Source organism: Cavia porcellus, unplaced genomic scaffold (genome assembly GCF_034190915.1).
Source record: "Cavia porcellus strain 051 isolate PalLab524CR breed Dunkin Hartley unplaced genomic scaffold, mCavPor4.1 scaffold_20, whole genome shotgun sequence".
Taxonomy (NCBI): domain Eukaryota; kingdom Metazoa; phylum Chordata; class Mammalia; order Rodentia; family Caviidae; genus Cavia; species Cavia porcellus.
The window spans coordinates 50371297-50383539 of record NW_026947503.1 but is presented as its reverse complement, the minus strand read 5'-3'; the positions used below and the strand labels follow the sequence as shown (position 1 = coordinate 50383539).

The 12243-nt window shown below is 32.9% G+C and overlaps 1 protein-coding gene across 1 annotated transcript in view; it reads left to right on the top strand.

The window, feature by feature from the left end:
- The window catches only part of Dsg1 (desmoglein 1), a 34392-nt gene that overhangs the window by 7161 nt on the left and 14988 nt on the right, over window positions 1–12243 (top strand). The window contains exons 2-9 of the mRNA XM_003474101.4: window positions 1923–1958; window positions 2200–2331; window positions 3853–4008; window positions 5541–5685; window positions 6897–7063; window positions 8512–8646; window positions 8946–9131; window positions 11220–11479. Of these exons, the coding sequence (XP_003474149.2) occupies window positions 1923–1958; window positions 2200–2331; window positions 3853–4008; window positions 5541–5685; window positions 6897–7063; window positions 8512–8646; window positions 8946–9131; window positions 11220–11479 (1217 nt within the window). The remainder of the gene's footprint in view (window positions 1–1922; window positions 1959–2199; window positions 2332–3852; window positions 4009–5540; window positions 5686–6896; window positions 7064–8511; window positions 8647–8945; window positions 9132–11219; window positions 11480–12243) is intronic.

Below are 12243 nucleotides of genomic sequence, written 5' to 3'. Positions count from 1 at the left end.
TCAAATGGAAGAATGAGGGCTCGTCTCATCCCTGTCCCACACCCACAGACCACACAGAGGGGAAGTGCTGAGCATTTGCATGAATATCCTTTCCTTCTGCACTGGAGACCACTCCACAGGTAACACTGCAGTTACCTGGACACTATCTGTGCCAGTTAACGCCCTTCTCCCCTGGTATTACTGCTGTAACCATCGTAAGCACAATGCTAATGTGAAATTAACTTAAAACCAGAATTTCTTTTAGTTCTGACAGGCATAATATGCTTTCTCCATAGTATATTTTACTTAGTAATTTCCTTGAGAATAAGCCAGAACACAAACATAAGTTGAAATTGGGAGACTATATGTAGCCATAAATTAATATCCAAATTTCAATTTCTTCATTTGTAAAAGAGAAATAATAATACATTGCAAAAATACATCTATAGGGGCTGGGGATTTAGCTCACCGGCATAAGCGCCTTCCTTGCAAGTGTGCGGTCGTAAGTTCAATCCTTGGTACCGATAAAAACAAAAAAGACAAAAAAATAATAAAACCCCATATATATATATATATATATATATATATATACACATATAATTTTACAAAATAAAATGGAGATGCTAGTAGTGTGTTATCAAAATTAAATGTACATATTTTTCTAAAAATATTGTTATTATCAGTGAATTATAAGTGATACTTATAATGATTAATGTTATATCATGACTAAATAATTTTCTCTATACAGCAACATTAGCCATAAATGCATGGTTCTTTCAATGAGCAGTCATGAAAATTTAAAAAAAATATGTAAAGACTAAAATGTCATATTTTCTTTAAGGGTAAAATGGAAACCCACTATAAAAAGTGATTTACTGTATTTAAAAACTACTGTTATTGGGTTTTTTTTTTTTTTTTTTTTTTTGTCTTTTTCCTTTTTATCGGTACCGGGGATCGAACTCATGACTGCCTGCTTACAAGGCAGGCGCTTATGCCACTGGGCTAAATCCCCAGCCCCTATGTTATTGGTATTTTTAATGCACATAATTTCCTTGTATTAGGGATGCAAATAAAGTTTGATTGTGAAAAATAGTTGAGTAGCAATTGAATATATCTTAATTGGGAAAAAGTAAATCTAAATATATATACTTTGTAAATAGATTCTGAAATTTAAAATATTAATAAGTTCAAATTAGCCTTCTAATCCACTCTTAGTTTTTAAAATACACATTTTATATGGAGACATTGGGCTTCCTATTAATGTCTGTGTTTTTAAAAATGCCCATGGTTTTCAAAGAAAAATAATTTAAATTATCCTTATGCTTCACTACAAGTCATTTATGAAGATGAAGGCCAACTTAAGGTAGGCAAAGCTCTGCTTGACCAGCACACTTGTGCTAGTGTGTATTAGAAAATCTTCCATCTAACTTTGGCATGTGAAGGAACAACAATCTTGAAGCTTTATTAAAGTTTCTGCTTTATATTCCTTCTTCGCTCCCAATATTTTTTTCTGCTTCCACATGTCCTTGTTCAGGTCCTGAACCTCTACAGTCTAATGCTACAGCATTCTGCTTCCAAATTATGGAAACCACCGAATAGCATTTGAGTACCAGTTTTCCAGATGCAGAATTTGTTAAGAGAATTTGAGTTTCTTATCTTAATTACCCTGGAGTTCTAGCTTCAGATATACTACTCATAGGATTATGGATGTCAGCACAAGCTACAAATGAAAAAGAAAAAGAATTAAAAATTAAAATTTAAAAACAAAAAGAATTTTTAATTTAGCATTCTCATCAGGTCTAAGACGTAAACCAGATCTACGTGTTCTTCAGACTGACAATTCTAACAACTCACAAGAATGTTGTTTGATTTTTAAATGATTTAATATCAGTTTCAAAGCAATCAATTAAAAATTAATTATTGTGATCATCTTATTCTTATAGGTCGTGGCTGAAGTTAACAGCGAATTTCGAATCCAGGTAATATACAACAAATCCATTTATTCCAGACATAGAAAAATAATGATTCGGCAGTAACATGTTTTACAAAGAAAACTGATTCTTGTAAGTAAAGTTAATGTAATGCTGAAGTTAAAAGGCTATCGAAATTGTCCATTTCCCCAGTTAAAGAACCTCTTTTTCTGATATCTCCAAAACACCCATTGTAATATGAATTATAAATAAAATTAATACATGATATTCCTTTACCCTACTTATCAAGGTAAGAGATTACAATACTAAAAATGGCACCATTAAGTGGCACTCACCCAGAAGACAAAAACGGGAATGGATCAAGTTCGCTGCAGCCTGTCGTGAAGGTGAAGACAACTCAAAGAGAAACCCAATTGCCAAAGTAAGTGACAGCCCCAAAGCGTGAGTGTGACAAACTGGATGAGTTGACGTTTGAAAGAACCAGTCTTTGCAATCATTTGTGAGCAGATCTCATTGGGAAGTGATGATATAGAGCTATACTGAGTTAAGTTATGAAAAAAAAGAGCCTAAACAGATAAATTTTATATTCAGATAAACAGTTCAGCATCAACTCACCTCACTGGCAAGACTAATATGCATGAGCATATGTCACCCTGAGGTCTAAATGAAAGAATTAATAAATAAATAAAAAAGCAGTGAATTAAAGAATGAATTTAGCACTCAGAGTACATAGAGGAATTTCAAGGTGTGCCACTTCTGCTTTATAATGTATTAAGATTGAACTTACTTTGTGCTTACTTAGGAATATTCACAGTATGCCTCTTTCATGCTGTCTTTTTTATTTTTCCTATATTCCTCTACAAACACACACATACACACACAGATACATATATAATAATTATGAACACAAACACAAAGATTCACGTGGATATATAGAGATTCCCCATTAAGATTTGCTTAGTCATATAATATTTTCTTTCAAGAAAGGTGACCTGAACTCTTTCCTTTTCTGCTAATACATCATCCCTATTTTCAGAATTAAAAATGTCTACATAAAGCCAAATAACTGGTTATGTACATAAATTCACTTACAACTTTGTTGTAACACTTCATACTTTTCAAGAATTTGAATCTCAAGATCAAGCAAGTTCCATTCCTTCAACCCAGTCATCAAATGAATTGGTTGGCTAAATAAGTAATCATATATAGTATGCACATTACAAAACTCAGAACAAAAAGAGATAGTCAGGGCTGGGGATTTAGCTCAGTGGTATAAGTGCCTGCCTTGCAAACAGGCAGTCGTGAGTTCAATCCCTGGTACCGATAAAAAGGAAAAAGACAAAAAAAAAAAAAAAAAAAACTCCAATTTGATGATTTTTCTTTCATTTGCATAATTCTTACATGCAATACTGTAATGTATTACAGAACATAAAATAAGTCCTATACAGTACAATCAGCAAAAATTATAGTACTGTGTAAAGTGTACTATACAAAAATGACACTGAGATTCTATAAAAGAGATGTACAAACCTGTATGAAAAAAAAAAGACGGGCTATAAGTTCAAGCATCTTAACTCTGAACAGTCGTGAAATATTAAAATGAGAGGTGGCTGAACAAAAAATCAAATTATAAATGTTGAATGAATTATGACTGCACAGACTTAGATTTGTTATGGTGATTGCTTACATTTTTATTGTTTGTGATAAATAGAAATTGAATTTATTTTATTATATTGCCAGGTACCAGTAATACTGTACTTTTTGTACAGTTGCTATTGAAAATGGTATAATTATTATATACATGTAACAAAATAATGCTTTATTTTCAATGTTTCCCAAAGGTCAGCATATTGAACAATTTTCGAGAATCATACTTGTTATCTATAAAATGTAGGGTTCTTTGTTTCTGCTCTGTAATATTTCCACTATGTTCTTTCTGCAGATTCATTCAGATTGTGCTGCAAACCAACAAGTCACATATCGCATCTCTGGAGTAGGAATTGATCAGCCGCCTTATGGAATCTTTGTTATTAATCAAAAAACTGGTGAAATTAATATAACATCTATAGTTGATCGAGAAGTCACTCCTTATTTCATTGTAAGTAGGTTACAGGATACCACATATGGTGTTGGAAAATCTTAAACTCATATCTCACTTTATTGATTTCATGAGTCATAATATTAGATGTTTTTGGTTGTGTCAGTGTAGGAGCGTCCTGATAGGTGTAAAGAAAATTAAGAAAGAAAAGAATATTTTTTCAGAGGTGTAAGCAAGAATGCCAGTTTCTAGTTAGTCCTCATAGGAAACCAGCATACTTGTTTGAAAAACAAGTAGCCAGTTCTTAGTTTTTAATTTTTTTTCAGTTGAAAATGTTGGTTTCTTTGATCTCTGATACCTAGCAATGATTCTGAAACTACAAAAGAATTCTTTTCTGAGCGAACACACATTATTATAACTCTGCATTGCTTGAGTTCACCTGAGCTCTAAATGAACCTGAGAAATGCATCCGTCCTTCACTGCATCTCAGTCTGTTCTTTATAGGAACTGTCACACAGCTTAAACACACTTTTCCTTCCAATCCTCGACTACATTTACCTTCAAGCAGCTGACTCAGTACTTCACTAAAAAGACTGAGGCCACCTATCACAAATTCCCATAACACTCCCTCCCCCGGAAGTGTTATTATTCGGTCCAGAAGCATATTCAGTTTTTTACACAGCTTATCTCAAGGCATTCCCACTGTTCCTTAATTACTCGTTTCTTTAAGAATCTTATTCCATCAGCTTTGTTTTATCATCTCTCTTCTGCTTATCCTATTGACTGCTTCCATTTCCATCCATCATGGTGGCCAACACTTCTTAATGTTTAAAAGAAAAACAAAAGGAATAAAAATCCCTTCTTTGATCTTGTAATCTCGTCTATTAAAACCCAAACCATCCCTATCCCAAAACACCTTCAAATAGTAAGATGCATTTGCTGCTTTTGCTCAGACGTCTCATTCCTGGGACTACCTTAATTCCTTGGCTTTTAATTCCTTTTATCTACAGTTCTATCTTGTATTCCTCGATGTTCCCTACAATCTCTCCAAATCAGCAAGTCAATCTATCAGCTTTTCTTAAAGCATAGCATTTTTATGCAAAATCAATAATACATGTTAAACAGTACACCTGATACTTATACACACTTCAAATTAATGATAATAAACACCCACATAGGCACCACCTAGTTTAAGAATCCTGCATTTCTTTCAATTTCCACAGGACCCTTTCTTCCATACTCTCACCACTCCTGCCTAACACTTATTTCTGTTTTCAAATACAGCATTTACACCATTTGACTTCTTTCCTGATAAGAATCCCTTTGCCATCTGTTGAAATTCTCTTCCAAGGTTTACTTCAATCATTATATTCTACAAAATTAGAGTCCTTCCTATTAACAGATTATCATGTTGCCCATTTAAAAAATCGTTCTGTGTTCATGGTTCCTTCTTACTGATTGTAACTATTATTTGTACATATATTCTAATAGAAAATAATAATATGTATTATTTCTCTCCTAACAAAAAACTTACCAAAAGTAAAACTTAATAAATACATATTTCACCAAATAATCATTCTTTTCTCTTTTAGATCGTTTGCCGGGCTCTGAATTCACTTGGACAAGATTTAGAGAGGCCTCTTGAGCTCAGAGTCCGGGTTTTGGATATCAATGATAACCCCCCAGTGTTTTCCATGTCTACATTTGTAGGACAAATAGAAGAAAATTCCAATGCAAGTAAGTAGCTATTTTACTAGTTAGACAAGAATATATTGGCCTCAAGATCAATCTTAACAGACAGGCAAATATAGACGAAACTCTGTCACAGTAAACACTGCATGTTAAAGGCAATCCGTGGGAAAGCACTACACTCAGAAAGGCTGACCCTTCAACTACGGAAGTAGCTGCAATCTGCCACGCACAAAAACAAGGGTGATGAGTGACTCACATGGCTCAGACACTTCTCAGCTTTGCACAGCAGTGACATCCACATAAATGGAGAATTTAGTCTTCCAGCCTAGCTGTGTTAAAGACCAGTTCCACCCACATCTGATCATGTGAATTTCAATTAACCTAGTTGACAGATAATATTCATATGTCCTTATGAAGTACCCACGGCAATTCAATGTGTGTATATGATGTGTGATAAATCAGAATGAATGTGTTCACTTCATGAACCATTAATCATACTAATCATGCTCATCTGTTCTTATTTTGAAATATATCATAGATTGTTTTAATCAATAATCCTACTATGCTAAAATAGAACCAGATCTAACTCACTCACTCTGAATTTTTGGTGCCCCTTACTGAACTTCTCAGAGGTCATTATGTTAAGGGAAACCAGCCACAGAGAGACACAGACCACCTGGCCTCAGTCATCTGTAGAAAGCAGAGAGAACAGAAGAGGACAATGGTCACTAAAGACTGGGAAGGGAGCAGGAAGAGGTGGAGGGATTCAGTCACTCAGAGAAATCAGCCCCATGCAGTCTATTTTGCGGTCAGGTGCTTTTGTTAGCAGCAAATAAATGTAAAATATTCATCATTTTCCCCTTTTTAAATATGATTTAATAAAGAAACAAGGAGAGAGGGGAAAAGAAGAAGGAAGAAGAGAAAGATGAGGAGATAATATGCCCTGGTGCATTTGTTAAAAACTTAAAACATTTTGGAGGGTATAAAAGAATTCTAGTTTATGAATGAATACTGACAACTTTTTTGCTTTCCAGTGTCTTTCATCCAAACCACCAGTGTGCATGGTCAAAACAAATATTTCTTTAAATTTACTAGGTACTCAACAATTAAATAAGAACCACCTGAAACAAAACAATAATATGTACTCAACCTCTATATAACTCACTTTAACACACTGTTGGAAAAGTAGTATGTTATGTTGTACATTTCACAGAAATGTAAATTATTCATATGCAATAAATTTCTTTGATTCCTAGATACACTGGTGATGAAACTTAATGCTACTGATGCAGATGAACCAAACAACTTGAATTCAAAAATCGCCTTCAAGATCATAAGACAGGAACCTTCTGACGCACCAATGTTCATCATTAACCGAAATACGGGAGAAATCCGAACAATGAATAATTTTCTAGACAGAGAGGTTAATTTCTTCTTTAAATAGGTTCTTTACTTGAGTGACTGCTTCTGAAAGCAAGGTTTTAAAATTTTAATTATATGACATTTCACGAAACATTATTAAGTATTTTAAATGAGAAAATGAGAGTGTTACATTTTATTCTTACATCTTTCATTCAATCAGTTGAATAGGAGTTGTTTTAAATTAAGAAAACTATACTGTGAAAACACAGGTTAAAATCTGCAGAAGGTACAGCCAAACTCCATTTTTAAAAAGATATGTTTTTTGAGGAAATAAACATAGAAATACTTGGTATTATTTCCCCATCTTAATGAATCACATTACACATAAGCATGGTAGATGCTCCAAGATTATTTACAGTTCTTTTGACAGCAGGTTTTTTTTTTTGCTTCCCTTTTAAATTATTCTGACAACCCAATTACTCATACTTTTAGAAAAGAATCACAAAATCAGAAAACTGGATAGTAAAAATAAACAACTTCCAGACCAAATTTTCACTTACATGTGATAACTGATTGTTAAAAGATTAGAATTAGTATTATATGACTTCTATCAAACTATGGAGCCTCATTTCTTGATTTAAAAATTCCTAGTTTTCTTCTTTTAAAAAAAATCATTAAAATATAAGGTAGAAAACCTATGTGCACATTAAGAGTATGAATTATTTTCTGACTGATATTCACTGAAATTTCATTTTAATTAGTATAGTCATTCAAAAATGGAAAGCCCTCTATTAATGTCTCATAGGTTTAGACAAATCATATTATTTGTATATTTTTAATGGTCCAAATGTGATCATCTTCTAAATTAGCTAACATCCTTTTTCACTTGTCTGAGAGCTCCCATTAGAAATGATTATTTAGCTTTTTCAAACTTTCTTAAGCAGACCAGTAGGATTCTTTTAATATCCAAAGTTTCAAGAAAGGAAGGCTATCAGAAGTAAAGGAACTCTGCTATGATTGGTAACCCTGGGGGCACAAACCAATCTCAAGATGACTCTAAGTATGAATGCCCAAAATTTACACTTATAATTTTGAATAAGCATGCACTTATGCATGAGTCTAGAAAAGGCTCCAAAGCTTTTGCCCGTTTTTAAAAAGGTAAGCACCACTGTACAGAATAAAATACAGACACAACATCGATATCTCAATTGCCACAACTCTCCACTTCCCCAAAATACAAACCAATTATCATCTCTATTTTTCTTGTACACTTGGGGGCCAGCTTATATCAAGTGTGGAATTTTTGTGCCATAAACCTCCGGTGAAACAGTGTCTCTTTGGTCACTCAAATCCATTTCATACTTTATAAACTTTTCTAGCCCTATGTGTCACCCTATCTCTGTCATAGATTTGTATAAATATTGAGCCCATGTTTTAAGAGAATTTTGCATAGGATGGAGTAAAGTTGCCTGTGTCAGGCGTGACACTGTATATGATGTGTTTCTGTAGCAATATGGCCAGTATTCGCTTGCTGTAAAAGGCTCAGACCGAGACGGCGGAGCAGATGGCATGTCAGCAGAGTGCGAATGCAACATTAAAATCCTGGACGTCAACGATAACATCCCCTACCTGGAGCCGTCTCTGGTAAGGATTTGTTCTTGAAAGTGTAAGTTAGTAATTTTGAGTTCATCACACTTTAAAATTTATACAGACAATTCCGTCTGCTGATGTACTTTTTATATTTGCTAATGTACAAGGGAAATGTAGAAACATTTTTTGGTTTTAGTTTATGCAAAAAGAAAAAAGGATTTAAGCAATAAAAAGTGAGATTATAAACACAGGTTTCATTGCTAAATAGCAAATAACTCCGCATTTCAGTAAAAGCCTAATATGGTTCTTCTGTCCCACTGTTTTCTTTCTATCTTTTTAATTTCTGGTTTCAGCAACGCGTATTTATTGAAGAAAACACTCTGAATTCAAACTTGCTCCAACTTAGAGTAATTGATCTGGATGAAGAATTCACAGCCAACTGGATAGGAGTAATTTTCTTCATCTCTGGAAATGAGGGCAACTGGTTTGAAATAGAAATGAATGAAAGAACAAATGTAGGAATTCTTAAAGTTGTTAAGGTATGCTATAATTATCTCAAATACTATAGCTTTGTTTTTGATCTTTTTTCAAAATGTTAAGTTTAAAGTAAAATTATATTAACATTTTAAGAACTCAATTGAGTGAGAGAATAAATATTACTACATTTTAAAATTACATATGCCATAAAACTTTTTTTAAGTGAAATCTTTCTGCTTATATAATTTCAGGAAAACAGGTATTGAACTTTAATTTCAATCTTTTTACCAGGACAGTATTTCCAAAAGATAATATAAATTGAAAACATTTTGAACATGAATCTTATTTTATGCTTAGAATAAAGTAGGATTAATCACTGAGATTAATGTTTTAGGAGTATTTTAAAGCAAATTTTAAAAATGTGTGTCAGCATTATATGTCAATTTCATGCACTAAGAATATTTGAAAGTTGTTTATTCCTCCAGTATGTTTTTCTATAATTAAAGTTAAATTATTATATTTGTTGAATTACCATATTCACTTTTCACTGTGGTACTGACCACGGCTTAGTAGAGGAATATATTAGAGATTGAGTTCTAATGGTTCACCACATTGACCCACAGAAGAATTATGTCTGAGATGTGCAGAGAAAAAATAGCTAACTCCTAACAGACAAGAAAGCTTTCCCCCTAATCTGTAGACTCACAGACTTAATACTTTAAATATACAGTAGCTGTCTATGGGTTACACAGAATGCTTATAAGATATGTTCTTCACAGTAAAATGTAATCCATCATTGAGTTCTTTTTCTTTTTCTCATAATAGCTGTGGGAAACTGACTTTTAAAGAATTCTGTCCCCATAGAAATGTGTGGTCTTTTGCCACATTCATTTTCATGACATGTCACCAGGCTGATAGCTTCCATTTACCTCAAACAGTGCACGGGTATTTTAGTTTCTCTCTCTCAGAAGCCCTAAAAATAAGGCTATGTAATGCCTATATTGCAATAAAGAGATCCAGGCTCAAGGAGAGTGGTATATTGCTTAAATTATCATAGTGTATAAGTGAACAACCACCATTCGAATCTAGGCTTCCTAGCTATGAAATTCACATTCTTTCATCACTAGGGCAATTAGGTCTTGCTCCATTTCATCCCACATAATGGTGTTATTTTAAAACTTATTTTACCTAGTAGCTCTCAGTATCTCTGTACAATAGGATGGTAATTGTTCTCCCAGACGTAATGTCATATATTCAAATCTTTGTTAGAAATATAAAGAGATATTTTGGAAATGTATATATATATATATATATATATATATATATATACACATATATATATATGCTAACATAGCTATTCTTTAAATTATAAATAAAACCAAAAACTAGAATAAATATTCAAAATTTTAGCTAAATAAGAGAGATAAAAAAAGAGAGAGAGATCAATGTGTAAATCTCTATTCATATCTAAATTACTTTCAAGTGAATATTTAGAAAATTATATTTGGTGCATGAGGGAATAGTTTTGTAAATTTTCTTAATTATGATTTTTATATCACTTTTCATAATGAAAATCATCACTTGATTATTTTATAATGTAAAATGAGGTTTTTTACTAGAATATATTGAAGAAAATGAGGGTTTCTTCAATTATATATATAATAACATTCTATTATCCAACTTACTTGAAAAGTCACAATTACAAAAGCAAAATTCCTTCCAAATAATTCTTTATGGATAAAACTAGTCAAATCATCAGACCTCAAAAATAGTTGACCCATACTTTGTTACAAGTAGAGCCACATTTTTTGAAACATGTAATATAAATGCTAACATAAATTATCTTTGTACTACAAAATTCATGAGTTTGACCATCTGGGTTATTTTAAATTTTTAACTTGGGCAATTAGAGTTCATGAGCCACATTTTCTTCAAACTTTTCCACAATAGATATAGTGCCACTGGATATTTTTCTTCTTATATTGTGTTTGCATGCATTACATTGAATTGAAGATTTTAAAAGTAATAAATTGAATGTTTTTATGTATTTATCATTCATTATAAAAGTATAAGAAATTATTTTTTACTATTCTGAAAAGACTCATCCTTCTGGAGTTTTTCAATACTAAAACTATTGTGCTCTTTTCTAGCCCCTAGATTATGAAGCTGTGAAGAATTTGCAACTCAGTTTTGGTGTTAGAAATAGAGCTGAATTTCATCAATCAATTATATCCCAATATAAAATCACAGCTACTGTAGTCTCTGTGACTGTGAAAAATGTAATTGAAGGCTCAGTATTTCGCCCGGGTTCAAAGACTTACGTGGTAACAAGTAACACGCAAGCGAATCAGAAAGTGGGAGAGTTTATAGCTACTGACCTGGATACAGGTTTAGCTTCAACAACAGTTAGGTAAGAGTGATCGATTCCAACTTTTACCACATACTGAACCTAAACACAAATGTTGTTTTCAGGAAGTTTGCATATCTGAATTAAAACATTTTCCATTATTTTTGTAACCATCATTCAATTTGCATAAAAGGATTGACCGCTGAATTGTTACAGTGCTTTTTTTTAAACATAAAATTTTGTGCAAGATGTAAGATGTGAAACTGTAATGATGTAATACTAGAAAATTGTATCTAGAAAGTTTTGGCACAACTTATTGGTCTTATTGGTCAGTTAGCTGGTGACCTTGTGCTGGGTCTTCCCCATGTTGTACCCCTGACCCTGATCTACCTCCCTGCCAGAGAAGATTTTATGGGACCAATTTTATCTTTGCAAAATTGCTTAGCTTGAAATTGACTAGATTTAGCTCACCTTGGCTATTTTCTCTGTTTTAATCAACACCAAATATTGGTCAGTAATTTTATGTTGAAAAACTAGTTATATTAATGAAAAATGAGGCTATGCCATTTCAAAAATTCTCATATCTGTCCTTGATTTAACACTGTGTGCATCGGCATGTGTGTGTTTATTTGCACGTGTGACTGTAATCACGAACAACGGGACAAAGATATCATCAACGGTGAGAACGATGGGAGTTCTTTCTCCACAGCCTCTTCACCCAGTGCGAGTGTTTTTGTCCTCACTGCTGTCACACTGGATCACCAGTTAACAGACCTTTTTGTACCCCACAGTTAATGAGTTCTCTCAGGGAAGCCTCACTTACACCC